Genomic DNA, 21915 nt, shown 5'->3' on the forward strand with positions numbered 1-21915 from the left:
CCACCCCCATTGCATAAGTAATGTCTGGACGAATCAAGGACAAATAAATAAGCTTCCCAACTAGCCTTTGATATTTTCCTGCATCAACAAGAGAAGGGTCAGCATCTTCCCCCAGCTTATGATTCTACTCAATAGGAGAACTTGCAGGCTTACAGCCCAACATTCCTGTTTCTTTCAAGAGGTCTAGAATAAACTTCCTTCGGCATAACTTTATGCCCTTCTTAGATCTAGACACTTCAATCCCCAAGAAATACTTTAAGGACCCTAGATCCTTAATCTCAAATTGTTGGGCTAAGTAATTCTTCAGATTGACTATCCCAGTTTTGTCATTTCCAGTTACCACAATGTCATCAACATAGACAATCAAAGTTGTGATGGTGCCATTACCACACTTAGTGAACAAAGTGCGGTCAGCCTAACTTTGGGAATAGCCATTCTTCAGGATAGCCTGTCTGAACCTTTCAAACCAGGCCTTCGGGGAGTGTTTAAGACCATATAAAGCTTTCTTGAGAAGACACACCTTTCCTGCAGCTGAAGGGAACTTGAATCCAACAGGAGTTTGCATATATTCTACCTCTTCTAAGTCACCATGTAGGAAGGCATTCTTCACATCTAATTGATACAATGGTCAATCCCTATTTGCTACCAGAGATAAAAGGACCCTTATGGTGTTATGCTTAGCCACAGAAGAAAATGTCTCCTGATAGTCAATCTCATACACTTGATTGTATCCTTTTCCCACCAGCCTTGTTTTGTACCTCTCAATAGTACCATCTGACCGGTACTTGATTGTTTAGACCCACTTGCATCCAACTGGAGTTCTCCCCCTTGGAAGGTCAACCAACTTCCAGGTACAATTTTTTTTCAAGGGCCATCATTTCCTCAGTCATAGCTTGCTTCCACTTTGGGTCAGACATAGCTTCAGAAACATTCTTGGAAATAGAAGCAGATGAGAGAGCAATAGTAAATGCAACACCTGCAGGGAATAGAGAGTCATAGGAAACAAACTGGACTATAGGATTAGTACAAACTCTCTTTTCCTTCCTAATAGCAACAAGAAGATCTAACTCTGATGTGGAAGGAAGGATATCACCCATAGTTTTTAAGGCGCTGCTAAGGCGTCGCCTTAGCAGCGCCTTGGCGCTGATGCAATCTAGAGATGGTAAGGCAGTGCTCTGCCTTACGTGAAGTGGCGCCTTATGGGTTTTTTTTTTTTTTTTTTTTATTTTTTTTTTTTTTTTAAACACATTTAAAAGTTACTTGATGAAGATTCCAAATATAGATTTTTTATTGGTAGGTGTATGATTTTGTTAACACTTGAGATGTATGGGATCAGCTTTACCCCACCAAAAATAACCAAAACAAACAAAACAAAAACACGATTCACAAACAGGGTTTGGATTTTGTCAAGGGTTTTAAAAAAGGGCTTTGAAAAGGAATCAAGGAAGAAGGAAGAACCACTTATTTAGACGACCATTTTGCTCCGGCAGCGGTGAGTTTGCTCTAGCAGCTGTGAGCTTCATTCTTTCTTGACAGGAGTAGAAATATAGTGGATGACCTTAGGGCTTAGGCACTCATTTTGGCATCACAGAGGTAAGTATAATAAATACTTGTATTTTTTATGTCTTCTTTTCTTTATATTTATAATTTTATTCATAATTATGTATTTGTATTATATGTTAATATGTTATGATGATTGATGATTGATGATTGATGATTAATGATTGATGATTGACGATTGATGAAGATGAACTTAGTTTATTCACTTTATTGATTTGTTTTCTTGATGAATATCTTACATTGGTATGAATATGAACCTTTAATATTTATTTAACAGATGAGTAATAGGATTCAACTAGGATTTGAGCCAAATAGATTGGTTTTATAAAAATATTACACAAGAACGCTTTAGTCAATAAGGCGACGCTTTATGTCCACCTTATCGCTAAGGCACTCCGAAAGACCCTCAAATGCCTTCGTTGCCTTACCGCCTTAAAAACTATGATATTACCTGACTGAGGAGAGTGGATCTCAAGAGTTGGATTCAAAGAGGACTCTTGGCAGGTCTTCTTGTTCCTCCTTGTGTACACAATGGTCTCCTTATCATTACCTGAACCTAAACCACCTCTTAAATGATCACCAACATCAATAATATCCACCGCTTTATGTTTCCCAATGTCAAGCATAAAAGGAGAGATAGGCAATGGGGATAGAAAAGTGATCTCATTAATAGCCTTTTCACCTCCATTATGCTCCCGCTGAAAAGGATGATGAGGAGAGGTAAAAAGAGGAGTAGACTCAAAGAAGGTGACATCTTAGAGAGAAGCCTTCGTCTGGAAGAAGGATGATAGCACTTATATCTCTTAGTAGTGGAGGAGTAGCCAAGAAAGATACATTTAAGTGTCTTGGGGTCCAATTTAGTCCGAGAAGACTTATTAACATGGACATAACAAATACACCCAAACACTTTCGGTGGAAGAGAGAAAGAAGAAGGCTAAGGAGACAAGATGTCCAAGGGAGTTTTGGAGCCAAGGAGTGGTATTGACATACGGTTGATCAAAAAAGCAGCAGTAAAAAGAGCATCAGACCAAAAAAGTTTTAGGAACATGCATGCCAAAGAGAATACTCCTACTAACCTCCAATAGATGGCGGTTTTTTCTCTCAGCTACCCCATTTTGTTGTGGTATGTCAACACATGCTAGCTGATGGATAATGCCATGGTCAGTAAAAAAGTCTTGAAGACCACCATACATATACTCCCCCCTTTGTCAGAACGAAAAATTTTAATTTTGGTGTCAAATTGTGTACATACTATATGATAAAAAAATTTAAAGGCATCATACACATCACTCTTGTGCTTCATCAGAACAGTCCAAGTAGCACGGGAAAAATTATCAACAAAAGAAACAAAGTACCGAAAGCCAAGTAAAGAAGTAGTAAAGGGGCCCCAAGCATCAGAGTGCACAATATGAAAAGGAACAGTCGATCTATTATGATGATAAGGATAAGAGGAACGACAATGTTTAGCAAAAATACACGGTTCACAATGAAAGACTTGGGAACTAGGAAAAGAAGTAAATAAATAAGGTAATTGTTTCATCATAACAACAAAAGATGGATGCCCCAAACGTTGGTGCCACAGCATTACAGAATCCACAGAACTGCTATCAGAACGTCCACACACATAGGACTGAGCTATAGCCAAAAAAGGTGATTGAGGTTTAAGTAGGTAGAGTCCTTTCTTATCACGCCCACTGCCAATAATCTTCTTCGTCACCAAGTCCTGAAAGAGAAAATGAGAAGGAAAAAAAGTGACAACAGTTTAAGCATTTTGTCAGATGGCTCACAGATAAGAGATTACAGGTATGGTCAGGAACGTGGAAGAAGTAACAGGAATTCTACCTTTACCAAAAACGGAGGAAAGGGAGCCATCGGCAACCCTAACCTTATCTCTACCGGAACAAATAAAGTATGTATCATAATAATGAGACGTAACAGTCATATGATCCGTAGCACCCGAATCAATAACCCAAGATGGAGCTGTGGAAGGAGCAGATGAGGAAAACTGCAATGCAGAAGCCGAGGACTCTAGCACTATAAGGGAAGAAGATGATGAGCCTCCCAGTTGAGACATGACCCTGCGAAATGCTGTAATATCCTCCCTAGTAAGGGAACTGTGCTCTGGCTATGGGCTAGGAGCAGACCTTATAATAGCATGCTCAGTCTCAACATTGTGGGCTCAAGCTCCCCCACTACGGCCACCACGAGCACCACTAGAACCGCCACGAGGAGGTCAACCATGAAGAGCCCAACATCTATCTTTGGTGTGCCCAGACTTCCCGCAATGATCACAATGTTTATCCTCTCCACGAGGTGGGCCTTGGCCTCGGCCACGGCCACCACCACCCCAATCTTTCTAAGAGCTAGTAATAAGAGCAGACCACTCAAAAGGAGGAGCATGTGCCATGGCCACCCGCCTGGTCTCCTCACTCTGTAAATAGCTATACACTTTATCAAGGGATGGAAGTGGAGACCGGCCCAATATTTGTATCCAGAACGGCTCATACTCGGGATTCAACCCACCAAGCAACAGAAGAACCCTCTCCTTCTCAAGTGTCCGGTAAACCTTAGCTTCATCCTTAGGATTGGGCACTGGCACCTTGGCGCTGCTAAGGCGACGCCTTACTGGCGCCTTGGCGCTGATGCGGTCTAGAGATGGTAAGGCAGTGCTCCGCCTTACGTGAAGTGGCGCCTTATGGTTTTTTTTTTTTTTAACACATTTTAAAATTACTTGATGAAGATTCCAAATATAGATTTTTTATTGGTAAGTGTATGATTTTATTAACACTTGAGATGTATGGGATCAACTTTACTCCACCAAAAATAACCAAAACAAACAAAACAAAAACACGATTCACAAACAGGGTTTGGATTTTGTCAAGGGTTTTAAGAAAGGGCTTTGAGAAGGAATCAAGGAACAAGGAAGAACCACTTATCTAGGTGACCATTTTGCTCCGGCAGCGGTGAGCTTCATTCTTCATTGGCAGGAGTAGAAATATAGCGGATGATCTTAGGGCTTAGGCACTCATTTTTGCATCATAGAGGTAAGTATAATAAATACTTGTATTTTTTGTCTTCTTTTCTTTATTTTTATAATTTTGCTTCATAATTATGTATTTATATTATATGTTAATATGTTATAATGATTGATGATTGATGAAGATGAACTTAGTTTATTCACTTTATTGATTTGTTTTCTTGATGAATGTCTTACATTGGTATGAATATGAACCTTTAATATCTATTTAACATATGAGTAATAGGATTCAACTAGGATTTGAGCCAAATAGATTGGTTTTATAAAAAAATTACACAATAACGCTTTAGTCAATAAGGCGACACTTTATGCCCACCTTATCGCTAAGACACTCCGAAAGACCCTCAAACGCCTCCGTCGCCTTACCGCCTTAAAAACTATGATCTCTATAGTGATCATACTCCACCCAGAGACTAATGACAGTGTTGTACTTAGAAATGGTTTTATCTCCTTGCTTCATGCCAATAACCTTCTAAAGTAATTGATACACCCTGGCCGAATCACCCACACGGTCAAAGGTCTTAATAACACTGTCCCAAATATCCTTGGCAGTTTCTTTCCTCATAAACCTTCTTCCAATTTCGGGTTCCATGGAGAAAATCAGCCATGTCATAACAGTGGAGTTTTCAGTCTCCCACTTTAGATATGTCGGGTCATTTGGTTGAGGAGCCTTAATGGAACCTGTATTATACCCTACCTTTCCCCTACTCCGCAAGGAAAGCTTTACAGAATGGGACCAATCCAAATAGTTGGTGGTGTCCAACTTCACAATAGGAATCTGAGTATGGGGGTTATCAAAAAACATAGGAGTAGGAGGGACACTACTCGATACAGTGGCTGAAACATCACCAAAGAGGGCTCCAAGGCCACTATCTTCAAACATATTGTAGATAAAGGGTCACACACAAGGTGGGGAATACAAACTCTACACAAAAAATTGCTTTCCCTGAACCAGAAAAAAAAAAATCCAGCCACCAATCCAAGCATACACTTCAAAGGAATTCACAATATTTACCTCCTTCAAGGTGTAGGATCATAACATAGGAGCTAAATGCCCTTAAACATCATACCTCACAAGCAAATGGAAATCGGAAGCATCACAAACAACTTTTAGGAGTAAAAACACCAAAAAACAGGGCAAGCGGTACCCTATTTGGACTGATAACTTTGAGTTGTGGCTGCCCAACTCAAGGAGTCTTGTAGCGATACCAATAGGGCTGAAAGTACACCCTAGGGCGATCCAAATGGGCTTGGTTTCAGCTCCAAATCTGACCAGATGAGAGAGAAATGGAAAAAACAATCCAGGGCTGGCGGTAACTTTACCTAGGCCAGGTTTTGGTTCTTACAACCTGCATGTGTCCCTTCCTTCAAAGAAAAACTCCCATTGGTGTTTCCATGGTCTCCTTGCATGCCACCCTCAAGGTTTCTTCAATCTTCTTACATGAAAGACCCTTTCCTTGGAACCCCTTTGTAACCTAGGGTTCCAAAGAGAAGAGAAGGAAGAAGACAAGTAGTTCGACTCTGAAACCAACCTTACAATAAGGAGCTCTGATACCAAGTTGAAATATGTGAATGGAGAGGAACAATGAGATGTGAGATGAGGAAGAAGATGGAGAAGTAGAAGAGGGAGAAGAGAGAGAATCTATGGATGCTGGAATAGTATATAGTGAGAGATAACCTCACCTACACCAATATATCATTTATTAATATATTTACAAGGTATTACACAAACCTCCCTAAGGAGGGAAATTACACATACCTCCCCAAGGAGGAAAAGGAAAATAAAACATAATGAGATAAATTACAATACTACCCTTAGACTAACATAACTGATATCTCTAACAGTAATTGGAAACAATTTCTTAGGGGGAGGGTATTTCTGGAAAGTAATAAGAGATGGGGAAGGGATGGAATAAAATAAGGATTAGGTGTATTTATGGAAAGTTGGAACAATGGGGTTCTACTTAATAACACAAGGAGGTTGGCTTCAACCTCTTGATCCTGAACAGGGACAGAAAACCAGCACAATGTCAACAGCAATAACTTCTTCAATGCATGTCCTTTCAAAGAGAAATTTTAGGTAAGGGTTCACAACTGGTAACCCTCTTGAAAGCTTCTCAGATTCACTCAAAACAGCAGGTGAAAAGGGTGAGTTTAGTGTCTGAAATAAGAACCTGTGGTAGGTTCTAAATCAGCCTAGTTTTCTGGTTTAGTTCTCTAGATGTAAGGAAGTTCCGGGATCATTCTTTTGGGGGGGTTAAATCGCATGTGAAGGGGGCAGCCTATACCCAGAATATCAGATCAAACCGACCTGCAATGATGTGAATCACGTGATGGTAATTAGATTTGTTTAATCCCACAATACCAGGGGTTACAGTAAAATAAAGAGAACAGCAACAAAGAAATATGAGAAAAAAAAAGATAATATGAGCAGAAGCTTAAAAAAGATCAAACCTGGAGAAATGAGATCAGAGGAAGAGAACTGATGCAGGAGAGAGAGGGGAAAACATGACAGAACTCTTGGCAGCTTACGAAACCAACAAATTCATTCCAATAATCTGATTTTCGTTGGTTACAAGTATCCAAATATAGAGACTCAAACAATCCAACCCATATCGAAATCTAAAACAGAATTTGAAACCAAATTGGACTCAATTCCATACCGTTGACCGATGATTAAACAGGCATATAATAAAATAAAATTACAAAACTAACCATTAAATACCCTACTGGACCAATTACATGTAACTGCATCAGATCCCGTCACCATAAAGATTGGGAACTGACATTCCCTTGTATATGAAACAAAGACCAATAAAGGTTCCATTCGAAAAGAATAAATTTGATGCAAGCTAGAAATTTTAAAAGGACAATGGAAAAGCAAAAATATATAGTGGGTTGAGGTAGTGAGAACTGAGAAAATACTTGACTTACAATCTGAAAGAAGATATGACCGAAGATTGAGTTGAATCAACGAATGGGATTCGGGAAGCTGACCCCAAGTTATTGGAATCCAACAAAGTTTACTTGGAGTGAAATTTGATAACAAGCTCAAGAAGAATGCATAGCAAGTTTATGTAAGGTCAGCTGCAGAGGCAGCAGTAAAAATAATATGGAGAGAGACAGGATACATACACTAGTACACTACATATCATAATTAGTACATGAAAAATCATTTCACAAATGAAATTAAAGGTTGTTGAGGTTCTTCTACAACAACAGAAACTCAGTCATAGATCAATTGATGATCAATTTATTTAGTGTTTAGTGTATAAAATTCAATGTTTGGGCAAGTACTTCTAGCTAAAGGATGAACAATAATTCTACAGTTTATTGGAGCTGTTCAAGGAAGGCAACTCAGTAATAGGCTTCACCATATACATTTAAGGGGAAAATTGGTGTATAAGATGACTTTCAGTGTCATAGCACAGTAGAAGTCGAAAACTTGAAGGTAACAAATACCTAAACTATAAGGTAATGTTCTATTTAATTGGACTCTGATCAGAATAAGCAGGCAAGCATCAATGTTTAGGGTTCAAAGATTCAACTTCATCAGCTTTAATTTGATTCAAAACGGGGATATCAAATTCATCCTCTTTGTTTATGTAGTGTTTCTATGGTGCATGGATCAAGCCTCTTCCAAAATAGGCCCTCTGAAAACAATGCTCGACCCGGATTCAAAGCACTGACAAAGGGGTGAAGATTCCCCCTCCCCCTCCCCTGAAAAAAAAAAATCCAGTCCAATATGCTCTATACTTGTTAACAAAGTCCACAAATGATTTGCATGTCTCAAGCAAAATCCTTCCAAAAGCTCAATCCAAGATGGATACTTGCACACAATTATTGTTTTATTGAAGCTGACTGTGTCAAAGAATCCACCTTCAACCATGAAACGACCACACAAATTCATTCATTGCATCGAAGACGCAGAGAGTTTCGCACTGATTATTTAATTATCTAAGGGTATAATTCAACAATCCAATCACAAGTATGGCAAGTGTAGTGCATATGCATGGGAGAGGAAGAGGAGAGAGAGAGAGAGGGATTTGAAAAGGTGTCACTATAGCAAGATACTGCTATTGGTCTTAGCTGCTACATGGAAATCTCATAAATAATTAAGTCATTAGACTGTAATATACACAGACTTCATAATCAAACAACAAAGATCTCGAAATTGAAATGGCATGCATGCTCATAAAGCAAAAAAGAAGCGAAAGTTTGACAAGTATTTCAAACCTGAGGTAAGGGTAGCACAGCAATAAAATCCACGATAAATAATTTTCGCATGTAACGCTTTGCTATCTGTGCAGGATCTATCACAAGTTCACCTCTCCCAAAAACCCGAGATGATGGAGCAATATAAGCCGTGCGGAATTGGATAACCATGTGAATAACATAAAAACAATCAATGATAGACCGCAGTGTTGTAGTTGTGATGGCTAACTTTTTATCTATACCCAGACAATTTTTTTTATCATTGATAACAGGAAGATAAAAAAATAAAGGATCCACAGATACTGCTAGGATACAAGATATGACAAAAAATCTATTCCATAATTGAATAAATTTTTCTTGAGGATCGAATATCTTCTTCTCTGCCACTTTAAGATCTTCAGGGAATACTGGTCGAGAAACCCCAAGCTTAAGCGATCGGCCTATTGACTTAAGTCCTTCAGACCCTCTTCTCATTCCTCTCCTGAAAGATTTTGACGGGTTGTTGGTTGGACGACCAGCATGTGTCAACCCTTCAATATTGAATCCACACCTTTTCACCCCCCCTGGATCAGAAGACATTGATAACGTAGAATCCAAGTCGTCCAACCTGACACAAAAGCAATGCAAAGATACACCAAGCTAGATAACTCTTCCACTTAGAAAGCATATAAACTGAAAGATAATTCAACATCCAATGTTCCCATGAATTGGAAGAAACAAGCCGAAAAATGCGCGTAATTGTATATGCTGTCTATATCTATTTCAAGGTCTAAATGATAAAGCTTTCACATACAGTGTTGTACAGAAAGATAAGGAAATTTACTCATTTACACTTTGTAGATGTGATACAGCGCAGTGCTTGTTATGCATGAATATGAAACAGACTAATAGTCCTAGTGCATCATCACCTACACCCACAGCATGTTTCTTACAAAGCTGCAACATAGAGCTGTAACCAGATCAGAGTTGGAGGATCTATTCACATTTGAATTTAATCTGATCAGATTTGAAGAAATCCCCAGTCTGTTGACACTCAAACCAGCTAAATTGAAATTCTAATTCTTGACCTCCTCTTGCATTAAATGTGCACTTAATTCATTCATACCAATAAAGTGAATTAATCATAGTCTAGTTTATCAAATCTGCCATAGTCAGCTTCAATCAATGACTTTTGAGATGAGAATATCAAAACAACTGAAAGGGTTTCCAATTGACTCCTTCAGGCTATGTTTAGTTAGTTTCTCAAAGCAAAGAAAAAGAAAAGAAACGGAAAAGAATGGGTTTCTGGTGTTGCCTATTTAGTTGTTTTGGGGATAATTGTTGAAAGATTGTAGACAAGCCATGTGAGATAAGTAAACAGAGATTATTCTATGACACACTTGCACAAATTTGCATCTTAGATATGTAAATTCAAATAGGAACACTTTTCTACCAAAAACAAACCCAGAATAGAAATCACTTCGCTCAAATGACTTCTAACCAACTGTTCTTGGAGGAAGCGAGCACACTGTGTGCATCTAGATCTGGACCACTCATTTGAATAAAGTAGTAGGGCATACCCGGTGCACAAGGCTCCCGCACGTGCGAGGTCGGGGGGAGGGTGATGGGGTAGCCTTAGAGAGGAGAGGAAAAATCAGAATAGAAGGGGATTAAAGGGATCACACAATCAGATATCGCACAAATCCAAGTAGGGAGGGAGAAATCGCATAAAGAAAAGGGGGGAAGGGAAATCACACACAGCCCTAAGGCTCTCAAACATTAACTCAATTCATCATTCTTCAAATCTGTCCATTGAAAGTACCTATGCTCCTCTATATATAGGGAGCTAAATAGGATTCATAACATAACTAGGAGCTAATCTTCAAGTAGGACTAGACAATACCTAATAGGAGTTAGACTCCAAATAGGACTAGGACTAGAACTCCAACATGGAATAGGACTATAACTCCAACATGGAGTAAGACTAATTAACTAGTCATTCACTAATAGGGAAACCTAAACTGATTAGGAAACTAAAATAACAAAGGAAATAGACTCATAACAGGACTTTAACTAAGCTAATGAATTAAATCTCGTTTTCCTATTTTCTACCCATATTTTAGGCCCATTAAAGTGGTCCATTACAAAGAAAACTCATAGGATCAAAGGTCCAACACATACATAACCCAACTCAATGCTTATTTGCAATAAAATAGGCCCATTAAGTGACTTATCTACATCAATTCCCCCCACGAGTTTTGTAGAACGGGAGAATCAACACCAATCGATCAATATCCATCTTTGCCTATATGAAGTCACCATTGAAACAAAGTGAGGGATGGTTGACTTTTATTTTTGGGATTGTTTAATTATTATAGAACTGCTCGCATGTGTAGAATTTTCACATGATTATTTAAATTGCTTAAATGATGATGATGTTCTATAACATGTTATATCTTGATGGAAATGATATGAGATGTATGTTGTGAGACGGAATCCGGTGTGGCCGAGGTGGTACAGTACAATGATTGTCGTATGTTTGTTGCATTTATGCATTGATTATGTGCATTAGAACTAGTTGGTAGTCGTGGATTACACTTTGTGACTAATGTATTCGCGGTATTGTGTACTCCGAGACTGCATTTGGAAATGGATATGCTTCGTGGCTGATGGGAATCCCGGTGTTGCGTAGTTCATACTCAACTGCTATGCATGCTAGATAGGTATATAGTCGTGGGTTACACCTTGTTACCGATCCGATGTGTTCCCAGTATCGTGTACCCCTGGACTATACTTGGAAATGGACCCGCTTCGTGGCCGATGGTGATCCCGGTGTTGCATGGTCCATACTAACTATATCATTATGAAAGGCATGTAGGATATTGTGGTTAGGTCCTTGCCAACAGAGGCTAAGGTGTTTGATAGCCCAATGGTGGTATGTTCGATGAACCTTCCCAGAATGCCACACCCGTGGTACGATGTGATTGTTGCCGGAAGTGGAAACTTGTCCGTCGTGGCCGATGGTGATACCGGTGTCGTGACTGCCAGGAGGGGGTTATTAGGGGTTTGTTGGTTGATCAATGGAAGCATACTGGGACCAACAGGCTCCTAATCACAGCTAGGGTTTGTATCGCTGTGTAGTTGATGGCAGTTCCAAGACAAGGGATACAGCATAATGTGTCGTAGTAGCATTTACTAGACTTATTTATATTGTTAGGTGGATTAATAATCAAATGGATTGCATCATTCGCATCATGGACTGTGTTTAATTTCTGTATTCATGTCATTATCAAATATTATATATGTGAATGCTTGTGCTTGATTGCATGAACCCACCCCTCACTGAGCAAGTTAGAAGCTCACCCTACGTATATGCCCCTTTTTATACGATGATACAGGTACAGTAGTGCCGCTTTGTGGTGACTCGACCTCAGCGGGGCCTGATTATGGTGTAGGTGACTGATGGATGTCAGAGGCAGAGGAACATGATCAGGATTGTGCATGTGATTACTGTGCTTACGCGGCACCGTTAGATGTGCGGCGTACTTTTTGTTATTCTGATACAGAATTGTGGATGGTATACTTTTGAACTTATTATTATAAGTCATGGATAATTGTAATAAAATAACTTAGTTACTTATATGATATCACTAGATGTTTCCCATCTTAAATATTATACTTTGATTCCACTGCTATTGGTTGGTTTGTGTTGTGAGAATGTGTATGTTAAGGTACTGCTATCAGAGATCCTGGTAGGTTTATAAGACGGGTACGCATCTTACTCACACCACCGGTATTCCTACTGGTAAGTTGGGATTACTGGAATTGGGGTGTGACAATCGGCATCATCATTGCTGACAGAGAAACCCCATAATCGAAAATGTTAAGAGTGTATGTGCCATTTGAAGGTCTATGGGTGTCCATAGACCTTTATACCATGAGACGGTATTTGATTCAAGCTTATCTTTGTTAGTTAGATGTAGTTTCCTATTGGGTTTAGGAAAATTGTTACCGCGTTAGAGTTAGTTTCCTTTTCCTTCTATGATTGTAATCAGTAATATTATAAATAAGATTGGGTGTTGGCGGTAGACTTAACTCATCTATCGTACAGCTTTATTCCACCTCTATTTTCTCTCATCTCTCTCTTCTCCTTTCTTCTTCTTTGGTTCTAGTTTCTCGAGTTCTTAAATCTTTACATGGTATCAGAGCCATGAAGAAAAAGAAGAAGAAAATTCTGCGAGTCTGGGAAGAGGGACTCTGCAAGTATATGGAAAAAAAAAATTTGCTGTTTCAATGGGAAAAAAAAAAACCAATGCTCTACTGGATGTTATCTTCTCATGTTTGTAGGTCTCTTCTTGTTGGTATTTTTTTGAATCTTTGCCGCTGTTATCGTTGATACCCTAATTGATTCTTGCTGCATCATGTTATACTGCTGCTACTGTTTGTTGACCCCATTCTACTAAGGTTTGTTCATGGTTCTTCGATTGGAAACTTGTTCTCGATCTGCTGCTGGTTAATGATGTGTTCTTTACCGCTGTCTCTTGCTCAAAGGCTGAAGAACTGCTACAGCTGCTGAAACCTAATCGATTGATTCTGGTGCTCGATGCTATTGATGGTTTGGTGTTGATATGTAGTTGGTTCCACCTCTGGTTTTCCGCCATGGTTGTCGAAGGTAGAAGCTTGGTTTCCAATGCTCTTACTCCTGTTCTTGATTGGGTTTCATGGGTTTCCTTCTTTTCTCCCTTGGTTTCGCAAGGAAGAAGAACTTCTTCCCTTCCCTCGTGATGGTTGTCGTGAGTATTGGCTTTGTGAGGAAGAAGATGTCCTCACATTAACTTCTTCTAATTTTCCTTTTTTATTTTTTGAGTTTCCATTAATACCCCTCACATCTTTCTTTATTCTAGTTTGTCCACATTTTATAACCCATTCCATGTATACCCCTTTCACCTATCATACAAATTGTTTCTTTTACTTGTTTTGCTCCTATTGCTAGCTTGACTTTCATTAATTATGGAAATGCCATCAGCTTTGAATTGCTTTAGTTTTTTTTTTTTTTTTATACACAGGGTGTCCGAATCTTTGACCTTACTAGTCCCTAAGTCACTGTGATACCGCTTACACAGGACCGGGACAGTCCAAGAAGGAAACTCTCGTGCGGTGGCCCCAAGAAATTAGGTGCAGCAGTGAAGGTTTGATCACAGGACCTCGCTTCCTGAGGCGGAGTACCGTGTCCCCTCCAAGCCAATTGCGCTAACCCCTTGGGGTTTAGTTTTATTGTTTTGGTGGGTCCATACTAAACCCAATTAGGTATTATGACTCGAGTTCCGCATCAATTGGGAATTATATGAAGTAAAATTGTCATTGGGCATATATGTGCCAAATTATTGCTTTGGTGGGCCCGAGATCATCTCAATCTCAATTTGGAATTTGCACTTTTTTGGAAAATTGGTACTTGCATGATGTTGTGGTCGGAAATAATTTGCATCTGTGAAGAGGAGATTGGAAATTGTTTTATTGTGGTGCTCTTAGTTAGGGGATTCTTTGTGATGATCATCCTTTGCAATGGTGGTTGCTAGAAATTATTTGTCCACATTTAATGCTACACATGAGGGCGAGATTGAAGTTATTACCTACTCATTTGGAGCTGGAGTTATTATTTGCTCATTGGAGATTATTATCATTTTGAGATTTATTATCTGCTCAACTCAAGTCTTAAGTCATCAGTGGTTGGAGTTATTGTCTGCTCAAGATTATTTTTGTTAAAGATTGATTTATTGTTAAGCATCTGCTTGTGTGTGTCATCAACAACTATCTTATATTTGACCTAATGTTGTTTGGTATATTTAGAAACCTGATGTTGTTTGGTCCCCAGCAAACCTGTCTTGTCAAGGCGTCGCCTAGGCGTCCAGGTGGTTTGTCTGGGGCCTAGGCGACAATTGCCTTATTGCACTGCATACCGCCTTGTGTTTTGGCACTTATTTATGCCAAATATCATTCAAGTAAATGTTTTTTATAAATAAGCAAATACCCCCTATTTGAATCCAGTAAAAATAGTTTTAAAATCAAATTCCAAAAGGATAAAAAGTCAACCCCCCAGTCCAAGAAGAAAAACTGGATTTTGCTTATAGGGGCGATTTTCAACTTTTAAATGCTGGAGTTTTTCTCAATTATGAAAATTTTATAAATTCTATCATGCTAAAACATTGCTAAAAACCAAAAGTCCGGTAAAATAATTTTTTGTTTTGATATCCATAAAATTATTTTCATTCAGGCAATTTTAACAGCATTCGCGCACTTAAAAATAAGTTTGACCGGAGCATAACTTTGTCATTACAACTTAGATTTAAGTAATCTTAGACTTGTTAGAAAGCTGGTTTTATATTATAACTGATACAAAAAGTCTCATGTAAAAATAATATCATTTGACTAGTCAAACTTGTTATAGAACCAGAGCATTTCTCTAAATTTTGATTTTTTATAACTTAATATGACTTAATGTTAATTTTTTATGATTTAATATGGCTAAATGTTGATTTTTAATGATTTGATGTTGCTTAATCTTTATTTTTTATGATACAAGGTATATATAGCTTACTAAATAATGTTATAAAATAGGAAAAATAACAATTGGTCGCCTTGTTCGCCTTGAGGCGTGCGCCTTCTCGCCTAAGCGCTTAGACAACCCTCCACCGCCTTGGCACCGTGACAACTATGCAACAAACTAATGCTACTTGCATGATGTTGTGGTCGGAAATAATTTGCAACTGTAAAGGGGAGATTGGAAATCGTTTTATTGTGGTGCTTTTGGTTAAGGGATTCTTTGTGATGATCATCCTTTGCAATGGTGGTTGTTGGAAATTATTTGTCCACGTGTTATTTGCTCATTGGAGATTATCATCAATTAGAGATTTATTATCTACTCAACTCAAGTCTTAAGTCATCAGTGGTTGGAGTAATTGTTTGCTCAAGTTTATTTTCATTGAAGATTGACTTATTGTTAAGTATCTACTCGTGTGTGTCATCAGCAACTATTTTATCTTTTGAAGATGGTTATATTCCGCGACCTAATGTTGTTTGGTATATTCAGCAACCTGCTGCTATTTGGTCCCCAGTAATTTGATGCTTCCTATTTATCGGTGAAATTTTATATGAGACATCTGTTTGGGGAGATCACTGAATGAGGCTCATGAGTGTTTTTGATGTCGCTATTGGGTGTTATAGTTTTGTTGTTGTGCCTTCTTTGGGGAGGTCTTTTGGTGTAGCTGGTGGATGCTATAATTTTGTTAAGAGTGCCTTCTAAGCGAAGGTATTTTTATGTAGCTGTTGGATGCTACACTTCTATTTGAGTTGTTGTTGGAATGCCTTCTTTGGGAAGAGCTTTTGATGCTACTGTTTTTTGTTGTTGATGATTCTTACTGGTTTATTCGACACGACGTTTCTTTATCTACTGATATTTGATGTGTTTGAACTGATATTGTTGTTGGCTTTATGATGGTTGATTGGAGTTCTCTCTGTGTTCGTTGGAGTTTTTGTAGGTCCAAGTTGAAGCTTTCTTTTACCATATGTATACTCCAGCTTGAGGGGGAGTGTCAAGTGTCTGTGACGGTTGAAGGTCTATGGGTGTCTATAGACCTTTATACTATGGGACAGTATTTGATTCAAGCTTGTCTTTGTTAATCGGATATAGTTTCCTAGTGGGATTAGTATAGTTGTTAGCTAAGTTAGAGTTAGGTTTAGTATAGTTGTTAGCTAAGTTAGAGTTAGTTTCATTTTCCTTCTATGAATGTAATCAGCAATACTATAAATAAGATTGGGTGTTGGTGGTAGACTTAACTCATCTATCGCACAACCTTGCTCCACCTCTGTTTTCTCTCATCTCTCTTCTCCTTTCTTCTTCTTTGGTTATGGTTTCTCGAGTTCTTAAATCTTTACAGAAAATAAATTGGGGGCAACAAATAGGTAAGTGCTACTTAAGCACAAGACGAATAGAATTATCTGCACCAGGACAAATATCATTGGCCGACACTTCTTTCGGCATATGCAACAGTGAATGTCAAAGAACAAAATTATTTGCACCATGACAAATGCCATTGGTGGACTCTTCTCTTGCCATATGCAATAGGGAACGTCACCCAAAGAAGAATAAAAAGAGAAGTAGAAAAAAAATTTCATGAAGAACAACACTAGATCCAATCGATGTAAGCAATTCAACCTGAGGGGAAATCCATGGTGAGATTCGATTACAACTTCTCTAACTTGAACGATATTAGCAGGAGAGAATGATGAACACCATAAGTAAATGCCACAGAATAATGCAGGAGTAGATTACAAGAAACTACCCCAGCAGTTTATAACTCCAAACAAGACAAATAAGACCAGGAAACAAAGAAATAAGACCATCAAATAAACCCCCAAGGATACAATACCAATACAAGAGCGAAACCAGTCAAAAACCCAACCTGATAGGAGAGAGAAAGACATGTTATAGAACCACAGAGAGAGAGGTGCGGCCAGGCCTATAGGGCTCCAATTGAGCTGTAAATTTGGTCGATTGTAGGGCCCAAGGAGGGTACAAAAACCCCCAAAGTTGAGAGGATTCCGATGGCTAGCTGTGAAGTTACAAGCTTTTTTGATTTTCTAACCTAGGAGAGAGAATGAGAAGGATTTTGTAGGAACAACAGCTTATATACCTTCAAGAGAGGATTGATTGATCTTCTTAGAGTGTAGAACCAGCCCTCCAAAGGATCTGCAGGTCAGATCTCAGACTTGGGCAGCAATGGAGGTCGATTGGCTTCAAGAACAGGAACTCTTTGGCTGATCAATTGTGACTCTTGCAGTTCTGGACATATTTGGTTCTTCTTGAAGGCTGATGACAATAATAGTAAACAAAGAAAAGAATTGAATGCTGAAACAAAGAAGAAACAAGGGAAAGGTGGGAGAGGAAGTGGCTATCTTAGCCTGGGCTTCTCACCCACAGCTATCCCAGCTGCTCCAAGCAACAAACTGCAAATTATCTTTATTCCAATCTAAAATTATGAGTACATAGGCTCCTCTATTTAAAGAGCAGAATAGCAATCCTATCAATAACTAAGAGCAAGTTTCTAAATAGGACTAGACACTCCTAGCAAGAATTGGACTCATAATAGGACTAGGACCATAACTCTAACATGGAGTAGGTAACTAACTAGTCATTCACTAATAGGGAAACCTAAACTAACTAAAACTGAAATAATAAAGGAAATAGACTCAAAACGGGACTCTAACTAAACTAATGAATTAAATCCCATTTTCCTATTTTCTACCCATATTTTAGGCCCATTAAAGTGGCCCATTACAAAGAAAACTCATGGGATCAAAGGCCCAACACAAAACATAACCCAACCCAAGGCTTATTTGAATAAAATAAGCTTATTAAGTGACTTATCTACATCACAGAGGGGTTTGGATCATCTGACTAAATTGAAAGTTACAAACGAAACCCATTATGGGGATCGGATCTTGAAAACGAGAGAGAGAGAGAGAGAGAGAGAGAGAGAGAGAGAGGAAGGAAGGAGGGATATTCTTGACTGGAGCAAACTGTCTGTCTCCAATTGGAGAGGAAGTATTCATTGTCACTAGCTATTCAAGGAAGACTTCAACACAGGTGGTTGCCACTGATGCAAACTTCGGAGTACCAGCCAAACCAGAACTATTTTCATCTAAGTGAGAGGGCTTGTCAATCGATTTTATTTTCCATCCTTTTTTCCACATGATACAGGATCATCTTTCCCAAGAAAGTTTTTTTTTTTTTTCATCTCGTGTAATCTTTTATTTTGATAGTTATTAGGATAATTAGGGAGTTACCAATTCGAGTTTTACTTTGTTCTTAATTTTATTAGTCTACGATTAAGAAGATATTAGGAGATTTTATTTGATTTCAGCTTTAGATTTTAATTAGGAAGTTTTAATTTGATTTTTCTCATGAATAGGCTTGTAACCACCCCATTTAGTGGGCTATGTTTTGAGAATGAATTGAATGAACTGTTCTGGTGCCAGGTAGGTGCAAAACTAGGTCTTGTGACCTACATATCCTGACATGCGACATCCTCGTAATGAAAATGAAGCGGAAACATGAGTTGGCTTTTCCAGTATGTATAGAATGAACACTGTTTTCTATCAGCTTCAAAAAGATAGTGGTAAGAATGAAATTTCAACCTCAGAATACTATAGTATTGTTGGAGATTGAGCTCGAGGTTTTGGCAGGCAGTTTTTATTCTTTTAGTTGGAGTCTCTCAAGAGGATAAGAAGAAAACGCACAAGGCTGGTGCCGTGCAGAAGGACCTGAAAAACATAAGAGTGTTGGTCCTGCAAGAAGAAAGGTCACTTGAGTTTTTTTGAGTACCCATAAAAGAAGGGCAAAGGGAAAACCCAAGATGATCAAGAAAAGGTAGTGGTGGTCATTACTATGGCCCTGTTTGCCAACATTTCAAATAGTTGGTGGATCGGGTCGTCGCATCATATTTTATTCCAGAAGGAATAAATTGGTGCACTAACCCCACCCCTTTTGCGATTTCCCGAAAGAAATAATCGTCGCATCATATTTTTATCTCTCTCTCACATCTCTTCTTCTCTTCCCTTGCGTGACCCTCTTTCTCCTTGTTCTTTCTTCTTTTTCTGGTTCTCTTTTTCTAACCCCTGTTCTGAGAAGCTGGAACAGCCCCTCTAGTTTCAGTAAATCTCCTTCGTTGTGGAGTCAATCAACCTGAGATTTTGGGAGTAGGAAAACCTGGCATAAGCCTTAGGTTTCCAGCCCCTGATTTCATTGCTGCCGTAATATAATCATTTGTATCCATATCTGAACCTGCAACTCCTGCTGGTCCTGTTTCAGTAGAGCTCTACTAGTCTTAACACTGTTGAATCAATTGATTTTATTGCTGGAGTTCACAGGGCTGTGGGTCAGAAACCATATCCTGAAGTATCGAATCCTTGGAGGTTGAATCGAGTGAGTTCTTCTCTCAAAATCAATTCTGGTTCTTCTGCTTCTTGTGTCGGCTGTCTAGAGGTTGAAGACAACCTCCAAATAGAATCGTGGGTTTGTTTAACCCTTATTTTCTGTTTTCCCCATGATACCCCTCCTTTAGTTCTTAATACCTTGTGTCCTTGTTTTAACCTTGATTCCAAGATTACCCTTTAGCCTACGTTAGACATCCTCGGCACTTCTCTTCTAAGTGGATCACAAGGAAATTACAACACTGCCACTCAAGTGTGATTTTCTGTTTAATTACACTTCTGCCATTACTCATATAAAACTCAAATTATTTTACTAATTTGCCATTACTCTTTGATATTTGAGTTATCTAGCACTTGAATGTGCCCATAAGCAATCTAATTCCAATTTTGGAACCCGGATCCACATCAAACAGACCAAAGTTCTCATTTTCTCTCACTTTTCTTTTCCTTAGTGCTTTTGAAAGCAACCAAACTGATGCAGATCGTGGGCAGAATTCAACTTCCTAAAAAATCTAGCAAGTGGGGCCCAATTTGGAGGAGAATTGGTTTTGCGATATGGAAGGAATTGAAGATATTCTCTTCATTGGAATCAGCACATAGTGGGACCTAGTTGTGGATATTAGGAAGTTTTTTTTTTTTTTTTATGAATAAATAATTTCATTACCAAACGGAGGAGAGAATATACAAGGGGGGACAGGCAAAAAGCCACAAAGCCAACAAAAAGGCAAGGCCTAGAGGAGACCTACCAAGGGGAAGAAACCCTACCAAAACAACCAAGGGGATACATCAAGGAGGGGGATAGGGTGGTAAGGGGAGGCCCCAAGAGGCAACAATAAATCTGTTCCTAGGGGTGTCAGGAGCCTTGCGGAGGCATCCAAGTTTAGAGCTAACATTAAAGTATATGGCTTTCCAAATCTTCTCAAAGGAGCAAGAGTTGGAAGTCCATCTATGAAGATTGCGCTCCATCCAAAGATGGTTGATGGTAGCACTGAAAGCCAATTTCCCAACGTGTCACAAATGGTGGAGCCATGAAAGGTCATATCAACCCAGATCCATTCCCTATACAAGGGGAGGGGAGATCTATTAATGAAGGAGTAGGTTACAAGTAAACTACCCCGGTTGTAGCTTACAACCCCAAACAAGACAAATAGGACCAAGAAACAAAGAAATAAGATCAACAAATTAACCCCCAATGATACAATACCAATACAGAAGCAAAACCCAACCCAATAGGAGAGAGAAAGACCTGCTATAGAGCTGGAGAGAGAGGGGTGCAGCCAGGTCTGTAGGGCTCCAATTGAGCTACAAATTTGGTCGATTGTAGGGACCCAGGGAGGGTACAAAAACCCCCAAAGTTGAGAGGATTCAGATGACTGACTGTGAAGTTACAAGCTTTCTTGATTTTCTGACTTAGGAGAGAGAAAACTTCAAGATTCTGTAAAACAGCTACTGGATAGATCTGGACAGCTTCAAGAAGAGGACTGAATGGTCCTTTAGCAACCTAGAACACCCCCTTAAAAGGGTTTATCGATTAGAGGTCAGAGGAGGGAGATATGGAGATCGATCTCTCTCCTAAAACCTTCACTGGTGCTGGTCACTGTAATGGCCTCTAACCGAATCTGAATTGAACCTCTTGAATGTTACAACAAATAAAAGCTACTGACAGGAAATTAAGACAGAAGAAAAGAACCAAGAGGATTGTGGGTGGGGTGGCTATCTCAGCCCGGGCATCTCACCCACAGCCATCTCGGCTGTTAAAAACATTTAACTGCAATCTTTATTTATTCAATTCTGCAATTATGAGTACATAGGCTCCTCTATTTAAATATGGCAGAATAGCAATCCTATCATAACTAGGAGCTAGTTTCCAAATAGAACTAGACACTCCTAGCAGGACTTGGACTCATAATAGGACTAGGACTACAACTCCAACATAGAGTAGATAACTAACTAGTCATCCACTAATAGGAAAACCTAAATTGACTAAAACTAAAATAACAAAGGAAATAGACTCAAAACAAGACTCTAACTAAACTAATGAATTAAATCCCGTTTTCCTACTTTCTACCCATATTTTAGGCCCATTAAAGTAGTCCATTACAAAGAAAACCCATGGGATCAAAGACCCAACCCAA

The 21915-nt window shown here is 38.9% G+C and overlaps 1 protein-coding gene across 5 annotated transcripts in view; it reads right to left on the reverse strand.

Moving 5' to 3' along the window:
• Positions 1-21915, reverse strand: part of LOC122079191 (probable cyclic nucleotide-gated ion channel 5) — a 111184-nt gene that overhangs the window by 79188 nt on the left and 10081 nt on the right. For all 5 annotated transcript variants that reach the window (XM_042645452.1, XM_042645455.1, XM_042645454.1 and 2 more), the window contains exon 3: positions 8834-9419. In XM_042645452.1, coding sequence (XP_042501386.1) covers positions 8834-9419 — 586 coding nt within the window. The remainder of the gene's footprint in view (positions 1-8833; positions 9420-21915) is intronic.

Source organism: Macadamia integrifolia, chromosome 5 (genome assembly GCF_013358625.1).
Source record: "Macadamia integrifolia cultivar HAES 741 chromosome 5, SCU_Mint_v3, whole genome shotgun sequence".
Taxonomy (NCBI): domain Eukaryota; kingdom Viridiplantae; phylum Streptophyta; class Magnoliopsida; order Proteales; family Proteaceae; genus Macadamia; species Macadamia integrifolia.